Below are 21690 nucleotides of genomic sequence, written 5' to 3'. Positions count from 1 at the left end.
ACCTTAATTCATTTATTCCTTTTTCTTTATTTTGCCTGTGCCATGGGAAGCACGTTATTATGGGAACCTGAAACTGAGTGCTTATGAGATTACCACGTGTGCAGTACAGAATCAGGAAGTCCTTAGTGCGTGACATCTGGCAAGTCACCTGCCCTCTGTAAGCGAGTCCTCTTACTAGACGATGGATGTGCGCTTAATGAGGATTATATTGAACAAGACCATTTTTTTCATTCTTCAATTTTATATTTAATTTTAGCAAAGAAAAAGATACTTGAAGGATTTTCTTTTATGTGTCATTATCTTCTAGGAAATTTCACCATGTGAATCTTGCTATAGGAGTTTTCACAATCTGACCTATACTGTGTAAATACACTTCTTACTTAAGGATCAACTCTGTCACTAAGCCTATTAAAGTGAGGCTGTATTCTTAAAAATTCTGATAACTCAGGACAAGTGGCTTCGTCCCTTGCTACTTAATCTAAATGCTTGAGTTAGGCTGGATTTCACTGTGTTGCTTTTTAACCACTAAGAAATATTTCTAGGAAATCAGATTAAGAGTATAGATCACTCAGAACCTGATTTTAACGCAGTCAGCATCCACTTAACTTTCCAGAAGTTCAGCCTCAGATTGCAGCTGCCTATTTCTTCCTTACCCGTTTCCGTGACAAATGTCCTGTAATTACTTATGTTTTGTGTATGCAACACCTGTTTCCGGGTTTGGTTAGGATTCCACACGTCCTCTGATATTCAGAAAGCTTAGTGATACCTGTCTCCATTTCCCCGTAAGTATCAAGAATCACAGTCGCTTAGAGTTGGGACTGTAGCATCATTTTAACAAGCATCCATGGACTTGTGCTACCCTCTACTGGTGATGTTTTTTCCTTGAGAGCTGTGTATGTAAGCCACTATTTAAATATTTTTTCATTAAATTTAAAATTGAGTTTCTCTTTCATGCTAGCCACATTTGAAATGCTCAGCAGTCACGTGGTTTATTGGATAATGCCAGTAGAGAACATTGTCATTCTCTCAGAAACTTGAAAACAAGAGAAAAGTTTCCTTCCTTTTTCAGGGATACAAGTGAAAATGATACTTCATGCTATTGCGTTATACACTTTGCATTTTGTAATTTAATCTCCAACATCCCTGTGAGGTAGGCACTATTAATAGCTCCATTTTTGGGGGGGAAAGTTAATTAACGTTCCTGAGGTCACATTGTAAGTGGCACAGGTTGAATAGAGGCAGTCCCACTTTGGAGCCCATGCTCTTAACCCTCTACTTTAGGTAAGGATAAATTATAATAAATACACCTGTCTTCAGCGTGGCCCCAAATCAGCGAGGAGGACATTGGAATCCCTACAGTTCTTTTTTCTTGGCATTTAATTATTAACAATTGCATCTGTCTCTCTTGACTGGAGCAGTAATAAAAAACAAGAACAAACGAAAAAAAAAAACAGCACATCTGTTTCATTTCCAAAAAAAGTTTTAAAAGTTAATGTTTTCTGGCTGGGCACGGTGGCTCACGCCTGTAATCCCAACACTTTGGGAGGCCAAGATGGGCAGATCATGAGGTCAGGAGTTCAAGACCAGCCTGGCCAACATGGTGAAACCCTGTCTCTACTAAAAAATGCAAAAATTGGCTGGGCGCGGTGGCTCAAGCCTGTAATCTCAGCACTTTGGAAGGCCGAGGCGGGCGGATCAGGAGGTCAGGAGATCGAGACCATCCTGGCTAACACGGTGAAACCCCGTCTCTACTAAAAACTAGCTGGGTGAGGTGGCAGGCACCTGTAGTCCCAGCTACTCGGGAGGCTGAGGCAGGAGAATGGCGTAAACCCGGGAGGCAGAGCTTGCAGTGAGCTGAGATCAGGCCACTGCACTCCAGCCTGGGCGACAGAGCGAGACTCCGTCTCAAAAAAAAAAAAAAAAGCAAAAATTAGCTGGGCCTGGTGGCGGGTGCCTATAGTCCCAGCTACTAAGCAGGCTGAGGCAGAAGAATCATTTGAACTCGGGAGGCGGAGGTTGCAGTGAGCTGAGAGATCATGCCATTGCACTCCAGCCTGAGTGACAGGGCAAGACTCCATCTCAAAAAAGTAAAAATAAAAAATGAAAGTTACTGTTTTCTTATGCATAGATACTGTTGCCATAACATAGGGTAGCTGTATGTCAGTACTTCCCTTCTAGACCAGCATGCCTACATCCTAGTGTTCATTTATTCAGCACTCCACCTCCAAGCCTTGTCCCCTTAACACACACATCCACTCTCTTTGTGTTAAATTAATTGGGTCTACCATCCTGGGGTGGCACAGAACAGTTTTGGACCTGTCTTTGTTTTAATTGACACCTCTTTTTCCTGTGTTTCAGTGAGAAGCAGGAAGACAATTCCTTGGCATCTGAGCCACAGACAAGACATGGTAATGTTCTTTACTGGTGTTGAGAAAGAATTAAGTAAATATGATTTATTTATGCCAGAGTGTTGACTCTCTTTTTCTAGAGTCATACAAAGTAAAGATGATTGCAATAGCCTTTGACCTCCCCTCCGTACCCTTCTTCAGTTCTCTTCCTCACACCTTATCCTGCGCCCAGCTCATCATCTGACTGAGGATTTATATCAAAACTCGATCTTGGCTGGGCGCAGTGGCTTAAGCCTGTAATCCCAGCACTTTGGGAGGCCGAGACAGGCGGATCACGAGGTCAGGAGATCGAGACCATCCTGGCTAACACGGTGAAACCCCGTCTCTACTAAAAACTACTAAAAAAAAACTAGCCGGGCGAGGTGGCAGGCGCCTGTAGTCCCAGCTACTCGGGAGCCTGAGGCAGGAGAATGACGTAAAACCCCAGGAGGCGGAGCTTGCAGTGAGCCGAGATTGCGCCACTGCACTCCAGCCTGGGCGACAGAGCGAGACTCCATCTCAAAAACAAAAACAAACAAAAAACTCGATCTTTTCACTAGTGTTCTGTTTACTAGGGACAGTGTAATCGACTCCTCAACATTGGAGTGAATCACCAGCTTCTCAGAGAGGTCTTTTTAATGTCAGCACTTCCTGACACAGTGGTTTCCTTATGGGTTTGCAGCATACTGGTTTCCTGCCTAGATTTTAATTTTGTCATCCAAGTAGCATAAAAATGGGAGGCACATACCAGTTTGCACAGTGTAGTTGAGGCAAGGTAGACTCTGCAAGGACTCAAACTCAAAACCGTTTCTGTTAGCATATTTAATCATTTCTAGGCTGTGAACATCTATCTTGTTAAAGTCACAGTAGTTATATTTGTATTGCCTTTAGACACTACTTTTTTTTTTTTTTTTTAGTTGTTAGCAGTGACTTTAACAAGAAAACCAGAAGTATACATTGTCAACTTTAAAATTAAAAAGACGCTGTTGCGGTGGCTCATGCCTGTAATCCCAGCACTTTGGGAGGTCAAGGCGGGCCGATCACCTGAGGTCAGGAGTTCAAGACCAGCCTGGCCAACATTATGAAACCCCGTCTCTACTAAAAATACAAAAATTGGCTGGGCGTGGTGGCAGGCACCTGTAATCCCAACTACTCGAGAGGCTGAGGCAGGAGAATCACTTGAATCTGGGAGGCGGAGGCTGCAGTAAGCTGAGATGGTGCCCCTGCACTCCAGCCTGGGCGACAGAGCAGGACTCTGTCTCTAAATAAATAAATAAATGAAATTTAAAAGTAGGCCAGGTGAAGTGGCTCACACCTATAATCCCAGCAGTTTGGGAGGTCAAAGCAGACCCCCTTGAGCTCAGGAATTAAAGACCAGCCAGGGCAACATGGCAAAACCCTATCTTTACTAAAAATGCAAAAGATTATCTGGGTGTGCTGGTACACACCTGTAGTCCCAGGTACTTGGGGGTTGCTGAGATGGGAAGATGGCTTGAGCCCAGGAGGCAGAGGTTACAGTGAGCTGAGATGGTGCCACTGCACTCCAGCCTGGGCAATAGAGCCAGACCCTGTCTCAAAAAAATAAATAAATAAATAAATAATAGGTCTCTTTTTTGACTCCCTTTTTTTAGTCATGACCCAGGGTAGAAACAAAATTGAGACTAAATAAGGAAAGGTCCTCATAGGATCTCCTGTAGTTAATCCATTCCTTTATTTTCTAGGGTCCCAAGGGCCGGGCCAAGGTACTTGGTGGCTCCTGTGCCAAACAGAAGAAGAATGGAGACAGGTCACTGAGAGTTTTCGCGAGAGGACCTCCGTTCGAGAACGGCAGCTCTACAAGCTCCTCAGTGAGGACTTCCTGCCTGAGATCTGCAACATGATCGCCCAGAAGGTGCGCCACACTCTCTGCTCAGTCCTCCTCTGTGTTAGGCCTGGTGCTGCATTGTTTAAGGATTATTCATGAGACCTTCCCCATACTTCCCACTGTCCTGGAAGTAGTGCAGGCTTCCATCCTGTCTGAACTCCAGTGTTAGACTGGCACCCCATGCCACCCCCTCTCCTTCACTGTGGGTCCTATCATGTTCTCCTTCCCGCAGGAAGTCCTCAGTGTCTACCACCCACCAATAGTGACGGTGGCTTTTCACAGTCTGGAACCAGCTTTCGAACATCTTATGGGTTTGTCTTTGTCCTTGTAGCTCCATTGCCAGCCCTTTGCCTGGCTCCACCTGATTGTGTCCTCTTCACCAAATTCAGGGCAAGCTACAGTCTCATAAACCATATGCCCCTACTTCATGACATTTTCAAACATCCTTCCTCCTCTTTTTCCTTTTTTTTTTCCCAGGCTGGAGTGCAGTCGCGCAATCTCGGTTCACTGCAGCTTCTGCCTTCCAGGTTCAAGCGATTCTCCTGCCTCAGCCTCCTCAGTAGCTAGGATTATAGGCGCACACCACCACACCCAGCTAATTTTTGTATTTTTAGTGGAGACGGGGTTTCACCGTTTTGACCAGGCTGGTCTAGAACTCTTGACCTCAGGTGATCCACAGCCTCAGCCTCCCAAAGTGCTGGGATTACAGATGTGAGCCACCGCACCCGGCCTTTTTTCTTTTTTTTTTTTTAAGGACAAGCTCTCTCACTTTGTCACCTAGGCTGGAGTGCAGTGGTGCAATCACAGCTCACTGCAGCCTCGACTTCCCAGGCTCATGTGATCCTCTCATCTCAGCCTCCCAAGTAGCTGGGGAAACAGGCTTGTGCCTCCACACCCAACTAATTATTTTTTATTTTTTGTAGAGACAAGGTCTTGCTCTCTGCCTAGGCTTGTCTCAAACTCCTGGCCTCAATCCGTCCTCCTGTCTTGGCTTCCCAACGTGCTGGGATTACAGGCATGAGCCACTGTGCCTATCTTTTATTGTTTTAAGACAGGGTCTTGCTCTGTGTCCCAAGCTGGACTACAGTGGTGCAATCATAGCTCACTGTAGCCTCAACCTCCCAGGCCGAAGTGATCCTCTCGAGTAGCTGGGACTGCAGGCACACGCCACCACGCCTGGCTAATCTTTTAATTTTATCTATACGTAGGGTTTCCCCGTGTTGCCTGGGCTGGTCTTGAACTCCTGGGCTGTAATCCCAACGTGCTGGGATTACAGGTGTGAGCCACCACACCTGGCCCCCCTCTACTTCCTTACCCATTTGAATACTACTCTCTCAAAAGCCTTACTTAAATGTCACTGTGTCCATGAACTGTCCTTGTTTCCCCCAGCCTTTAGGACTTCTGTCACTTAACATGTTTCTTTATGCTTATTTTATATCTTTGTGAGTTCAAGCTTCTTCAGCTCAGGGACTGTGTCTTACTCATCTTTTTAACACCCACAATACCTAATGTCATTTCTTGTTTTTTTGGGTTTTGTTTTTTTTTTTTTTTTTTTTTTTGAGACAGAGACTCACTGTGTCGCTCACGCTGGAGTGCAGTGACACAATCTTGGCTCACCGCAGCTTCCACCTCCTGGGTTCAAGCAATTCTCATGCCTCAGCCTCCCAAGTAGCTGGGACTATAGGCGTGTGCCACCATGCCCAGCTAATGTTTTTATATTTAGTAGAGACGCGGTTTCGCCATGTTGGCCAGGCTGGTCTTGACTCCTGGCCTCAAGTGATCCACCCACCTTGGCCTTCCAAGTGCTGTGATTACAGGCGTGAGCCACCGCGTTTAGCCTGTCTTGCCTTTTCTATGATGGTTGGTTGATAATTATTCAGTTTGTTTATTTCATATCAATAACAATATTTCTGATTATTAATACATGTTAATAGAGGACCAGAAATATTTGACCACTGGCCAGTGAAATACGAAGAGAAAGTATTTATAAATCATCACTGCAGTACCTACAGGGAGGCAAACATGTCAAATGTATTATTTAATTGATCGTGGATCTGATGATGTGTTTAACCCTTAAGCAGGTTGATGCTTTAGGGAAAGTCCTAGAAATTACCTTTCTCTAATAACGGGAACTTACAAACAGTGCTTCAAGACTTCCGCGGTCCTGGGTGATCCAGGAAACCTCCATGTCACCGTCAGTATACTTAAGTTCATGTACGATAATTGCATTCCGTTTTCACGATCGGCAATTCACTGCAACAATTTTTCTAGGAATGAAAATATAGAATCTAATTTTCTTAAAGTAACAATGATGTAAAGAGATACTTAAGACTTTACGTGACCTTGCATATGACTTTACTGATATCATCAGTCATGGCACATTAAATTATCTACAAATATACCCAATCACCTTAAGCCTTCTTTTATCATTTCTGGTTTTTTACTGCAATATTCAGCCTAACGTTTTGGGGGATACAAGAATTAAGGGGAAAAAAAAACTTAAAGCATAAAACTGATTATTTTGATTAAAAATTTCAAACATTGATTCTTTTCAAAAGAAGAAAAATTAAAATAAGGTAACCCTTAAATAGTGTAATCTTTAAATACAATTTTCAAGAACCATGGAATTGCAAACCAGAAAGAAATAATGGATTTGATATTTTCAAAGAAATAGATAGTGCTTTTAAGTTCGAAAACATCAATGAAGTCTTATTAACCAGAAGAATAGTATATTAAGAAAAATCTAAATTGGGAAGTAGAAAATCTTAGCAGACCAGTAATTAGGGAAGAAGTGTTTTCATAGAAGGATTGATTGTTTCACAGGTAAAGTTTTCTAAACCTTCAAGGAAAAGATAACTTCTAAACATTTCCAAAATGAAAGAAATAACTGGAAGCTACTCTGTTCGTTCTGATACAGATATCTTTGAACACCAGACCTGATAAAATTAAATATACTCTCCTCATTCCATAGTATGTACAATAATGCCCCAAGTAACCACGTTTTGGTCAATGACAAACCACATATACCACCGTGGTCCCATAAGATTATAATTAAGCTGAAAATTTCCTATCATCATAGCCATTATAACATTGTAGCACAATTCCATTTCTTTTTATAAATTGAGTGCAGCCTAAGTGCATTGTGTTTACAAGGTCTACAGTAGCGTACTGTAATGTCCTGACCTTCACGTTTACGCCACTCAGTCACGAACTCAGCAGAGCAACTGCCAGTCCTGCAAGCTCCATTCATGATAAGTTGCCCTGTCTCAGTGTGCCAGTTCTTAAATCTTTTACACTGTATTTTTACTGTACCTTTTCTATTTACGTATGTTTCGATACACAAATATTTTACCATTGTGTGTCTGGGATTGTATGTAGTAGGCTACACCACCTAGGAGCAATAGGCTATATATCCTGTAGTCTGGGTGTGTAGTAGGCTGCTATACCTTCTAGGGTTGTGTGTAGTAGGCTACACCACCTAGGAGCAATAGGCCGTATATCCTGTAGTCTGGGTGTGTAGTAGGCTGTGCCTTCTAGGGTTGTGTGTAGTAGACTACACCATCTGGAGCAATAAGCTACACCCCATAACCTAGGTGTGTAGCACACTACACCATCTAGGGTTGTAGTAGGCTGTACCATCTAGGACCAACTGTATCCCGTAGCCTAGGTGTGTAGTAGGCTATGCCATCTAGTCCCTGAATTCTATATTGTTGAAAACTTAACAAAATCACCTAAGAATGTGGTTTCTCAAAATGTATCCTCATTGTTAAGTATAACACATGACTGTGTGTTAGATTGTTAATACTGACAAGTAGAAGCTATCTTGTTACCAAAAGAGTAATGTTTGAGACTGTCTTACTGGTAATACTGTTTTGTGGAGTCTTACCTGGTGTAACACAATAAAGAATAGTAAGATGCAACATTTTAAAATGTTGACCTGGGGCCAGGGGCGTGGTGGCTCATGCTTGTAATCGCAGCACTTTGGGAGGCGGAGGCGGGCAGGTCACCTGAGGTCTAGAGTTCAAGACCAGCCTGGGCAACATGGCAAAACCCCATCTCTACTAAAAATACAAAAATTAGCCAGGCATGGTGGCGGGTGCCTGTAATTCCAGCCACTCAGGAAGCTGAGACAGGAGAATCGCTTGAACTCAGGAGGTTGCAGTGACACGAGATCACACCACTGCACTCCGGCCTGGGCGACAGAGTGAGACTCCATCTCAAAAAAAAAAAAAAAAGAAAGGAAAAGAAAATACAGTGTGTAACTGGAGGCACAATAAATGAGGCCGTGGAAGGGGGGTCAGCGTAGTATGTGGAAGAGACGGAAGCTTTTCTTTCAAACCTACTTGAATGATGCCACTCCCCTGTCCTGTCCCTTGGAGAAATTTCTTGATAACTTTGTATTTCAACTTCTTTCTTTTGTTTTCCTTTTTTTTTTTTTTTTTTTAAACAGAGACAGGGTCCTACTCTGTTACCCAGGCTGGAGTGCAGTAGCGTGATCATAGCTCATTGTAACCTAGAATTCCTGGGCTCAAACGATCCTCCTCCCTCAGCCTCCTGAGCACCTGGGACTCCAGGCACCCACCACCACGCCCGGTTAATTTTTTTATTTTTTGTTGAAGTGGGGTCCATTTCAGTTTTCTTACTAGTAAAATGAAATGCTATCACTTGACAAAAGTTTCTGTGGGAATTAAACAAAGAACCCATGTCAATGTACAGAGCATTGTATTTGGGAATCAAAATACACTACTCGGTCCTCTCCCGTTGTTTATGGTAATGGGTAATTGGTGAGAAACCTTGATTGAAAACTAAACCCACATTTTATAGCAAAATAAAGGCAATAAGAGTGTCAGTAGATTTGATACATCTTTGAGGAGGTATTATATGATCGTCCTCTAAACTTTGAAATAATAATCAGAAGGTAAGTCCTACTGCAATGACCATATAAAAGCTTACTTAAACCTTTTTTTTTTTTTTTTTTTTTTTAATAAAAAGGGATGTAGATACTGGTAGAGCTTGTTGCTCGTGTTACAGAATATACAGCTTTATAAACTTTAATTTCTCAACAAATAAATTGACTCAGGGTATAGATGGTTTACAGAAGGCGATGGGAAAGTACGTAGGGGAAACGTTCAGCTTCTGTATCCAGAATGGCGTTTTTCTCATTTGTAGCTTCTATCTCATACAGCAGGGTTGAAGCGAAGGTGGCATTGGCATTTTTGCTACTCTCATGGTAAACTGGCATAATCCCTTTGGAAGACAGTTAGTTCCCTGATAAGTTTTTCTTGTATTTAAAGTTGAAGAGATCTTGTTAGAGTCTCGAGGCTTATAAAATAATGGCCATCTCAGTGCTTTGGGAGTCCAAGATGGTACGATTGTCTGAGGCCAGTAGTTTGAGGCTGCAGTGAGTTATGATTGCCCCACTGCACTCCATCCTCTGAAACACAACAAGAACCTTTAAGGGGAAATAAAAAAGAGCTTATAGGCTTATTTCAGGAAACTGCTGGGGTAGGTTTTTTGGGACAGATACTTAGAGAAGGTCACAACTACGTTTGATAATTGGGCTTGCATTTGCATTGGGCACTAGTCATTCTGTTTCTTTCTTTTTTTTTTTTTCTTTTGAGATGGAGTCTCGCTCTGTTGCCCAGGCTGGAATGCAGTGGTATGATCTTGGCTCACTGCAACCTCCACCTCCCAGGTTCAAGCAATTCTCCTGTCTCAGCCTCCTGAGTACCTGGGACTACAGGCACGTGCCACCACGCCTGGCTAATTTTTTTTTTTTGTATTTTTAGTAGAGATGGGGTTTCACCATGTTGGTCAGGATGGTCTCAATCTCCTGACTTCGTGATCCGCCCCGCTCAGCCTCCCAAAGTGCTGGGATTACAGGCGTGAGCCACCCCACCCAGCCCAAAGAAGAAAAAGCTTTCTAAAATTGCTGGCTCATTAAATGTACCCCCATGGCTTTGCGGTATGTTTAAGTTGTATCAACCACCCCTTCTTGTCATTTTCCATCCTATAATTCCTTACCTAATGGATTAAGTGGTGCCAGAAGTACCCCTGGAGAATGCAGATTTTTGATGCAGAAGCCACAGAAGTTATATTATCGTAAGGGAAGGCCTTTGCTTGTCACCTTTTAATAGTAGGTTACAGTTGGTGATGCCCTGGGGCTCATTCCTCACAAATTGCAAAACTTACATATGCTAATAAACCTTGGCCTTCAAAAGTAGTAACCTAGATACAAGGAGTTCTCCGTGCTCTTTCTTTGAAATTTCCTACAAGGACTGCTTTCCAGCCTGGTGCGTTTGCTTGGAACTCACCGCATTCTGCTCGCTGAGCCCTTTTCCCCAACCCTGCTCTCTCCCTGGCTTCCCCTCCTGGGCAACTGCTCTCACTTCTCACTGCTGCCACTGTGCTGCCTTTGCCCAGCGGCCCACCTCCGGCTGCTCCTGATGCCCCTCCCAGAGCCGCCCCTTCCGCTGAAGGCGATAAAGCATGGCTTTCCCTTTGTAATTTGGGAAGATTTTTTTTTTTTTTTGACTATTTAAACTGTTAAGGGAGTTTTTGTTTTTTTTTGTTTTTTTTGCCAGTGATGCATATTATAAAAGACACTTGGTTGTCTCCAAGTTTTTATTTTAATTTTTTCAAGAGAATAAACTGGCTTCTGTCCCTACACAGCTGAGCGGTGGTTCTCCCTGATTGTCCTAAGGAAGCCTTTGGCCCTAACCTGCATGCCTCCTGGGCCACTTTTTTACTGGCAGCAGCAGGAGCAGCATCAGTATCAGTAGTTGAGAACACCCTAATCTATCGTTTCCTTTCTCTTCTTCACTTCTAACTATAGGGAAAACGTCCACAGCGCACAAAGGCAGAGTTGCATCCTAGGTGGATGTCTGACCACCTGTCCATCAAACCCATCAAGCAAGAGGTGAGTGTGTGAGAGAGTAGCGAGGAGGAGCTTTCCTGATGAAAGAGACACATCCTTTTCATGTACTTCCATTCTTGCCTTTTTATTTTCCTTCATTTTTTTTCCCTAAACCCCAGATGTTTGTTTAGCATTCTTACGCTTAGGATGCATTTCTAGAAAGATAAAGAATTAGAAGACATGAGGCTACACTCTGGTTCTGACAATCTCCTGGGGTAGTAGGCATGTCCACACCTGCTGCAATAGGTACATGTATAGGAGCAGTTCACAAATGCAAAGATGGGAGGATTTAGAGCTGGGCAATGAAAGGAGAATTTGAGTAGGCAGAGCCATACTCGACCTGCATCCTGAGATGGCTGGGATTGACAGAGGGGGAGTAAAGAGGGTGGGAGAGGTGGAGCAGAAGGCATCCCACACTACAGGAGTAGTAGAAACAAAAGCACAGAGACAAGAAATTATGTAATGTGGTCAAAAAACAGTATATATTAGAGTCAGACACGGTAGCTAATGCCTGTAATCGAACCACTTTGAGAGGCCAAGGCAGGTGGATTGCTTGTACTCACGAGTTCAAGACCAGCCTGGCCAACATAGTGAAACCCCATCTCTACTAAAAATACAAAAATTAACTGGACGTGGTGGCGTGCACCTGTAATCCCAGCTACTCGGGAGGCTGAGGCAGGAGAATTGCTTGAACCCGGGAGGTGGAGGTTGCAGTGAGCTGAGATCACACCACTGTACTCCAGCCTGGGCAACAGAGTGAAACTCAAAAAAAAAAAAGAAAGAAAGAAAGTGAGAGTCTGTGGCAAGTTTGTTGTTTTGTTTCTAATTGGAGACATAGCATGGACCTGAAAAGTGTCCAGGAACGAGAGCATGGATCTGGCTGATCTGTGGTGAAATGAGATTCTTAGATATCAAGGCCTTGCTGTGGAGTGTAGGTGATCATATTTCTTCTAAGACACGAAGCAAAAGAGGACATAAATGGGAGGGCAGGGAAATGTTTAGGTCACATGAGAGAAAGGGCACCATGTGGGAGTTTGAGGTACAATATTAGGTGAAGAAAGAATGTTTGGTGCAACCACTAATTACTAATAAAGGAGTTGTCCAAGCAGCATTCTGGAGCTGACTGTGTTTTGGCATTTTCGTCTTGTGATGTAGCTCAGGATCCTGAAGCAGGAGATTTACTTGAGTCTAGGAGTTTGAGACCAGCCTGGGCAACATAGCAAGACCCCACCTCTGAAAAAAAAAGTAGTTAAATTACTTCATCCACATCACACTGTAGGAAGGGTCAGCACTTTTTAACTGTTTGTCTCCTTTGGGCACTCTTTCGTCAAATATTTAAACAGTTCAGTGATCCTAGACAGTTTTGAGTTAAGGGACAGTAGTTTTACTCTGGACCATGTCTTTGAATTGTTACGTTACGAAGCCTTCCTTTTTCCTTTCAGTAACATTTTCATGGCTCTTAAATTTAAGTGATGACACGATGGTCTATTGCTGAGATCTTGTCAGTAACTAAACACACTCTGCCTTGAGCCCTGAAAAGGGAAAGCTGATTTATAAATTTGTATTTGCTTCAGTGTATTTTGATTTCACCTCCGCCTTTTTTTTTTTTTTTTTTTTTTTTTTCTTTCTTGAGACAGAGTCCCGCTCTGTCGCCCAGGCTGGAGTACAGTGGCATGATCTCAGCTCACTGCAAGCTCCGCCTCCCGGGTCCACGCCATTCTCCTGCCTCAGCCTCCTGAGTAGCTGGGACTACAGGCACCCACCACCACACCCGGCTATTTTTTTGTATTTTTAGTAGAGACAGGGTTTCACTATGTTAGCCAGGATGGTCTCAATCTCCTGACCTCGTGATCCGCCTGCCTCAGCCTCCCAAAGTGCTGGGATTACAGACGTGAGCCACCACGCCCAGCCAACCTCTGTCTCTTTTTAACTCAGAGATGTGTCTTGCCCAATGTTTAATTACCTGGGGGTTGGCACTTCTATTAATGACTGACCTCTCTTCTCCAGTATCCTTTTCCTCCTAGTAGTCACTAATTTCGGAATGGCCTTTGGTCCCTGGTATTCAGCCATGTTCTCAAATGGTTTTCTAGCCTGGCCTTGTTGGGATCTCTCTGCTGTCTTTATTACCTTGACAGTTAACACCTCCTTGAAAGCTCCCATTTCTGTTGACCGTTCACTGCCCTGAGCATTCCTGGACCATAACTTCCTCTTCAGATTGCATGGCTGGCTGAATAGACTGCAAGGCCCTTCATTGCTCCCAGCAAAACTTCAGCATGAAACACTAAAATTTCTTCTTTTATTCTTGGCAGTGTTTGAGCTTTCTTTTATTCTGCTCTTTAGTTTGAACAAAAAGAAACCACAGTATTACAGAGACTGTAAAATACCTGTTGTGGTCCCCGGTATCCTGGAGAAACCCTTAATGGTGACATGACTTTTTGAGCACGGAGGCCGGGTTTCTGGCCTATATTGGTCACTCAGCAGTCCAAACTTATGACTGCCTGAAAAAAGACTTTTAGTTGTGACTTCTGGGGAAAATACCAGTGAGGAGAGACCGTCTCACTGAACTCTAGGATTCGGGAGGCAGTGGTTACTTTTGTCCAGAGACTTTGGTTATTGCTGTTGCTAGGGAACCGTGTGTTGGGTGGCAGTCTCACATGCGCTGCTGACAGGAGCAAGGGTGCTAGCAAGTCTGATACCTGCCCTCAGAGAGGGAAGCGTGTAAGGGCACAGCATACTGGGCATTGCTAAAACCAGGGGTTCTGGTGAATTGTCCTTTACTGGATTTTAAAGTGGTGTTTCTCATTAGCTTCTCATTAAAAACCCCCTTGATTCTAGCAGGCCTCTTATTTGTAAAGCATTCATACACCAGCTCCTATCCCATTTGCAACTGACCTCACCTTTTAAAGAAAAAAATTACAGCATAAGACAGTATCACATTTTTTTAACTGTGCAGTGCCGAGACCAGCTGGGTCGGGGAGACCCTAGCCCAGCGGTGCTAGAGGAATTAAAGGCACACACACAGAAATATAGAGGTGTGACGTGGGAAATCAGGGGTCTCACAGTCTTCAGAGCTGAGAGCCCCGAACAGAGATTTACCCACGCATTTATTAACAGCAAGCCAGTCATTAGCATTGTTTCTATAGATATTAAATTAACTAAAAGTATCCCTTTTGGGAAACAAAGGGATGGGCCGAATTGAAGGACTAGGTATGCAGCAGGAGCATGTCCTTAAGGCACAGATCGCTCATGCTATTGTTTGTGGTTTAAGAAGCCTTTAAGCAGTTTTCCACCCTGGGTGGGCCAGGTGTTCCTTGCCCTCATTCCGGTAAACCCACAACCTTCCAGCATGGGCGTCATGGCCATCAGGAACATGTCACAGTGCTGTAGAGATTTTGTTTATGGCCAGTTTTGGGGCCAGTTTATGGCCAGATTCTGGGGGGCCTGTTCCCAACAGTGCAGGTTTACTTTTGCTTGGTCGGTTGTCATTCATTTGGTTGTACCGGTTCTTTAATAGTTAAAACGCTACCAAAAGTGAGTCCTGTTTTTTAGTGGTGTTTCATCAAGACTTTGCTTTACCTTGCATCGACCTAGGGCTGAAAATTAGCACGGGAATTTTAAAACAGACTAGTGGTGCATAACATAGAATTTTTTTTTTTTTGGTCTCAGATGTGTGTAATGTCATTGAGGTAAAATTGTAATTGTTGAGAATTCACATCAGATGGGAAATTGCTACAATGGTAACCCATGCTGCAAGAAAAAAGGCCCAGAGAAATGTGAGACAGGATCCAGCTAAAGCAGGAGGCGTTTGCAAGTTCAGGGCCGTGCTGGAGGAGGGGCAGATTCTGGAGAAAGCAGTCTGAGACAGGTGGAGCAATAACTAGACGGACAGATGGCATTGGCAAGGGCAGGAGCCACAGCTGGGCGTGGCCGGTGCAGGCTCCCACCTGCCGACCGTGTCTATAGAAAATGTGGAGACTACATGTCGAAAACTGTAAAAGACCTGGTAATCCCACAACTCAGGAATCATTATTATTTACATTTTTATGTATTTGCTTCAGGCTTTTCCTCTATGCATTTATTACAAAACGGATCATATTGAGCATTATTCTGTGACCCATGTGCTCCTTTTTTTGAGATACTTTGTAATCAGTTTATTAAGGAGACATTCATACATTTCAAGAATTGTTTAAATTCTGATATCCAAATTTAAGCATGTGAACATGTGATGAGATTTTAAAACATACAATAAAAGCTATTCATAATTTGCTGTACTACCAACCTTAAATTACAGTTACTTTGGGGCATAAGTCAAATGGTCTAAACTGTGAGCCTGTTGGACATACCTAAGGAATACCTTCCTATATTACATGTGTACGTGACTTCTTCGTGTAAAGGTCTTTTCACTTGAATTTGTATGTTACCTGGCTCTGGAAGTCACTACTCAGGAGCTTATGGTCCAAAGAGAAGGAGAGGGACAGATAACCAGGATTGGTCAAAATATAGATACATATATGGACATACATACAGCAAATTCAGTCTGTGTGCATGGAGTGCCAAGGCCACGGGGAATCATCAGTCCTAAAGATAGACGTAAAAGCTGCAATGGAAGGAAGATAGTTGCAGAGAAGAAGATTCTAGAAGTCCCTATTGACAAAGGCATGAAAGATGGCCAGAAGATAACATTCAGTGGTGAAGGATACCAAGAACCAGAACTGGAGCCAGGAAACATGATCACTCGGGTAGAACAGAACGACCATGGTGTTTTTACTCGACAGGGCGAAGACCTTTTCCTGTGTGCAGACATACAGCTGGCTGAAACACTGTGTGACTCGCAGATGCTAACATCTGCTTTCAAAGACTGAACCATGGTCATGACCTCTCATCCAGGTCAGAATGTCAAGCACGGGGATATCAAGTGTGCGCTAAATGAAAGAATGTCAATTTACTACACACCGTATGTCACCTAATCACGGAATTTATGTAAACGCTCCTCAGAGTGGCTCTCTCTCCTGATAAACTCTCTTTGCTGGAAAAACTTCTACCGGGTAGGAAGGAAGTAGAAGAGACTGATGGGATGATCAAAAACAACTGGTGGGCTGGCCGGGCGCGGTGGCCACGCCTGTAATCCCAGCACTTTGGGAGGCCGAGACGGGCGGATCACAAGGTTAGGAGATCGAAACCATCCTGGCTAACACGGTGAACCTCCGTCTCTACTAAAAAATACAAAAATTAGCCGGGCGTGGTGGCTGGCGCCTGTAGTCCCAGCTACACGGGAGGGCGTGGTGGCAGGCGCCTATAGTCCCAGCTACACGGGAGGCTGAGGCAGGAGAACGGCGTGAACCCAGGAGGCGGAGCTTGCAGTGAGTGGAGATCGCGCCACTGCACTCCAGCCTGGGCTACAGAGCGAGACTCCGCCTCAAAAAAAAAAAAATTGGTGAGCTTTGAGGCAGATCAGCAAAGATGGCAGCATTACAACGGAGAAGCATATGAGTGCAGTGAACACCGTCTCCCAGAAGACGCGGTCAGCGTCAAAGCCCTTAACTGGGCCTGTGAGTAACACTCACTGCTGGTATTTTATCTGCAACAGTGACTGAGTGAAGACCTGTAACTATAATATGCTCGCTGCTTCCTGTTGTTTTAAATATTCAGCTAGAGAAGTGTTTTAAAGGTAAATGAAGAACAAACGTGATGATAAAAGCTCTGACATTGCCCTGTATGTACGATGACTTCGGCGTGCAAGACAAAATTTAATACCTGTAAAAACTAAGAAGCTCTCCTAGCATTTTAAGGCCAAGTCTTGTAACTGATTTCAGCTGTGTACGTGGAAAAGTTTAGGCTGAAAAGCAATGCTAGGTATACCTACTGGCTTCAGTGTATGAACCTTCACTGTTAACGTACGAAATTAAAACTGTATTTAACCGGCTATTAGAAAAAAGGCCAAACTAAATTTGTAGAGAAGTGTTGGTCTATATAGTTATTTGTATTAACTGGGATTCATTGTGATGCCTCTGCATTTACTGTATGGCTTCAAGTGTTACTCGAAGATGGCGTAATATATAACTTAACGTGTGGTATCAGTGATAGAAATCATACCTGTATTCGTCTGTGCTCACACTGCTATAAAGAGCTACCTGAGACTGGGATTTATGAAGAAAAGAGGTTTAATTGACTCACAGTTCCACAGGCTTTATAGAAAGGATGACTGGGGAGCCTCAGGAAACTTACAATCGTGGCAGAAGGCGAGGGGAAAGGAAGCACATCTTAGCACGGCGGAGCAGGAGAGACGGAGACAGAAAGCACGAGTGTGCATGTGTGACGGGGGATGTGCCACACACTTTAATAAAAACAACTAGATCTTGGCCGGGCGTGGTGGCTCACGCCTGTAATCCCAGCACTTTGGGAGATCAAGACGGGTGGATCACGAGGTGAGGAGTTCGAGACCAGCCTGGCCAAGATGGTGAAACCTCAGCTCTACTAAAAATACAAAAATTAACCAGGCATGGTGGCAGGCGCCTGTAATCTCAGCTACTCGGGAGGCAGAGGTTGCAGTGAGCCGAGATCACGCCACTACACTCCAGCCTAGGCGACAGAGCGAGACTCTGTCTCAAAACAAAAAAGCAAAAAGCAGCCAGATCAGCTGCGCACAGTGGCTCACGCCTGTAATCCCAGCACTTTGGGAGGCCAAGGCGGGCAGTTCACCTGAGGTCAGGAGTTCAAGACCAGCCTGACCAACATAGCAAAACCCCATCTCTATGAAAAATACAAAATTAGCTAGGCATGGTGGCAGGTGCCTGTAATCCCAGCTACTGGGGAGGCTGAGGCAGGGGAATAGCTTGAACCCGGGAGGTGGAGGTTGCAGTGAGCTGAGATGGCACCATTGCCTCAGCCTCCTGAGTAGCTGGGACTACAGGGGCCGCCACCACGCCTGGCTAATTTTTTGTATTGTTAGTAGAGACGGGGTTTCACCATGTTAGCCAGGATGATCTGGATCTCCTGACCTCGTGAACCGCCCGTCTCGGCCTCCCGAAGTGCTGGGATTACAGGCATGAGCCACCGTGCCCGGCCACTCGTGTGCTTTATATACTGTTTGTGAGTTTTGTGTTCGTGTTCCATTTGTTTGAAGGGAGCACTATTAACTGATTGTAAGATATTACATATTAATAATAAGTCATACTCATTACATAAAAGAATTCTATATTCGTAAGATTTAGGTTATTGGCTTTTGACTTTTTTCTCTTTCTCTCCCTCCACTGACTTAACACACTTCCTGTGGTTATTTAGATTATCAACTCTTTTTCTTTTTTTTGAGACGAAATCTTACTCTGTTACCAGGCTGGATCGAGTGCAATGGCGCAATCTCGGTTCTCTGCAACCTCCACCTCCCAGGTTCAAGTGATTCTCCTGCCTCAGCCTCTCGAGTAGCTGCGACTACAGGCGCGTACCACCATGCCTAGCTACTTTTTCTATTTTTAGTAGAGACAGAGTTTCGCCATGTTTGCCAGGATGGTCTCAATCTCTTGACCTCATGATCCGCCCGCCTTGGCCTCCCAAAGTGCTGAGATTACAGGTGTGAGCCACTGTGCCCGGCCAGATTATCAAGTCTTGAGTGATCAGCATTACAATTTCATAAGTAATTGGCTTGCATTTGCTCAGCCCTTATTAAAATGTTGGATCCTACTTAATGTACCCTCTACTGATGAAAGAATAATATTTCACAGGTTTACACCTACTGTCTTTGTTGCAGGGGAGAGTGGCCAGAATACACATATGTAATTCTGTAAATAAATTTCATGTTTGATATATATATACCTGTTTCCCTCTCATTTTGGGGTCTGACATATAGAAAGCATCACAGTTCTCTTTTAATGAAATCTTCCCTTTGACAAGGCTCAGTTTTCTTTTTTTATTATTGTAAGTAGGATTTATTCTTTAAGTTCTAGGGTACATGTGCAGAACGTGCAGGTTTGTTCCATAGGTATACGTATATGTGCCATGTTGGTTTGCTGCACCCATCAACTCGTCATTTACATTAGGTATTTTCTCCTAATGCTAACCCTCTCCCAGTCTCCCAACCCCCAACAGGCCCCGGTGTGTGATGTTCCCCACCCTGTGTCCCAGTGTTCTCATTGTTCAGTTCCCACCTATGAGTGAGGACATGCAATGTTCGTTTTCTGTCATGTGATAGTTTGCTGAGAATGATGGTTTCCAGCTTCATTCATGTCCCTGCAAAGGACATGAACTCATCCTTTTTTTATGGCTGCATAGTATTCCATGATGTATATGTGCCACATTTTCTTATTCTAGTCGATCATTGATGGACATCTGGGTTTGTTCCAAGTCTTTGCTATTGTGAATAGCGCCACAGTAAACATACGTGTGCGTGTGTCTTTATAGCAGCATGATTTATAATCCTTTGGGTATATACCCAGTACTGGGATGGCTGGGTCAAATGGTATTTCTAGTTCTAGATCCTTGAGGAATCGCCACATGGTTTTCCACAATGGTTGAACTAGTTTACAGCCCCACCAACAGTGTAGAAGTGTTCCTATCTCCCCACATCCTCTCCAGCACCTGTTGTTTCCTGACTTTTTAATGATCACCATTCTAACTGGTGTGAGATGGTATCTCATTGTTTTGATTTGCATTTCTCTGATGACCAGTGATGATGAGCATTTTTTCATGTGTCTGTTGGCTGCATAGATGTCTACTTTTGAGAAGTGTCTGTTCATATCCTTCGTCCACTTTTTGATGGGGTTGTTTTTTCTTTTCTTTTCTTTTTTTTTTTTTTTTTTTTGAGACGGAGTCTCGCTGTGTCGCCCAGGCTGGAGTGCAGTGGCGCGATCTCGGCTCACTGCAAGCTCCGCCTCCTGGGTTTACACCATTCTCCTGCCTCAGCCTCCGAGTATCCGGGACTACAGGTGCCCGCCTAGTTTTTTGTATTTTTAGTAGAGACGGGGTTTCACCGTGTTAGCCAGGATGGTCTCGATCTCCTGACCTCGTGATCCACCCGCCTCGGCCTCCCAAAGTGCTGGGACTACAGGCTTGAGCCACCGCGCCCGGCCTGTTTTTTTCTTGTAAATTTGTTTGAGTTCTTTGTAGATTGTGGATATTAGCCCTTTGTCAGATGGGTAGATTGCAAAAATGCTCTCCCATTCTGTAGGTTGCCTGTTCACTCTGATGGCAGTTTCTTTTGCTGTGCAGAAGCTCTTTAGTGTAATTAGATCCCATTTGTCTATTTTGGCTTTGTTGCCATTGCTTTTGGTGTTTTAGTCATGAAGTCCTTGCCCATGCCTATGTCCCAAATGGTATTGCGTAGGTTTTCTTCTAGGGTTTTTATGGTTTTAGGTCTAACATTTAAGTCTTTAATCCATCTTGAATTAATTTTTGTATAAGGTGTAAGGAAGGGATCCAGTTTCAGCTTTCTATATATGGCTAGCCAGTTTTCCCAGCACCATTTATTAAATAGGGAATCTTTTACCCGTTACTGGTTTTTGTCAGGTTTGTCAAAGATCCGATGGTTGTAGATGTGTGGTGTTATTTCTGAGGCCTGTGTTCTGTTCCATTGGTCTATACCTGTTTTGGTTTCAGTACCATGCTGTTTTGGTTACTGTAGTGACAAGGCTTAGTTTTCATATCTCTTCTCTTTCCCCTGCCCATGTTGGTCAACTGATACCTTACGGTGTTTTTTTGGCATCGGTATACATCTGAAAAGAGCAAAGGCAAATAGTTTTGTTTTACTTTGTTTTGTTAACTGCAGTTTCATCATATCTCAGCTGGCTAAAGATGTTGCTGGAACAATTAAGAACCCCGGGAAGTGGGGTGGAAGTGAGAGTAGGGATTATGGCAAAATTTAGGGAAGGTGCTTGACAGACATTTATTCATGGAGCAGTGGCCAGAGTTGCAGTCTTCAGGACAGTCGTCCTTGCCAAGTGTCCGTAGCATCCCCTTTTCTTTTTTTTTTTTGAGACGGAGTCTCGCTCTGTCGCCCAGGCTGGAGTGCAGTGGCCAGATCTCAGCTCACTGCAAGCTCCGCCTCCCGGGTTCACGCCATTCTCCTGCCTCTCCGAGTAGCTGGGACTACAGGCGCCCGTCACCTCACCCAGCTAGTTTTTTTGTATTTTTTTTTAGTAGAGACGGGGTTTCACCGTGTTAGCCAGGATGGTCTCGATCTCCTGACCTTGTGATCCACCCGTCTCGGCCTCCCAAAGTGCTGGGATTACGGGCTTGAGCCACCACACCCGGCCAGCATCCCCTTTTCAGAATCACCATCCACCGTATTGAAACTGGCCTGCTGTGGTTATAGGATAAAGATGTTACGGGTTTTATTTAATAAGACACCTTATGGGTACAGTGTTATGTATGTAGTTAATGTTTTATTTTCATCCCTCCTGTTCATTCCAGATTTTTACCTGTAAACTCTTCTAAAGTCAGGCTCCTAGATTTTTGAATGATAAAAATGACATTGAGAAGTCTATTTAAACTGGGCCATGGGCCGTGGCTCACGCCTGTAATCCCAGCACTTT

At 44.0% G+C, this 21690-nt stretch overlaps 1 protein-coding gene and 1 pseudogene across 3 annotated transcripts in view; both read left to right on the top strand.

Annotated features, from left to right (window-relative positions):
- Positions 1–21690, top strand: part of LOC126929592 (chromatin remodeling regulator CECR2) — a 196124-nt gene that overhangs the window by 139323 nt on the left and 35111 nt on the right. For 2 of the 3 annotated variants that reach the window (XM_050746032.1, XM_050746030.1), the window contains exons 6-8: positions 2359–2408; positions 4109–4278; positions 11087–11170. In XM_050746032.1, coding sequence (XP_050601989.1) covers positions 2359–2408; positions 4109–4278; positions 11087–11170 — 304 coding nt within the window. The remainder of the gene's footprint in view (positions 1–2358; positions 2409–4108; positions 4279–11086; positions 11171–21690) is intronic. The other variant, XM_050746031.1, reaches the window with a different exon arrangement.
- LOC126929241 (dnaJ homolog subfamily A member 1-like) lies at positions 15147–19913 on the top strand (annotated as a pseudogene).

Source organism: Macaca thibetana, chromosome 10 (genome assembly GCF_024542745.1).
Source record: "Macaca thibetana thibetana isolate TM-01 chromosome 10, ASM2454274v1, whole genome shotgun sequence".
Lineage (NCBI taxonomy): Eukaryota > Metazoa > Chordata > Mammalia > Primates > Cercopithecidae > Macaca > Macaca thibetana.
This window is presented reverse-complemented; position numbering and strand designations above follow the sequence as displayed.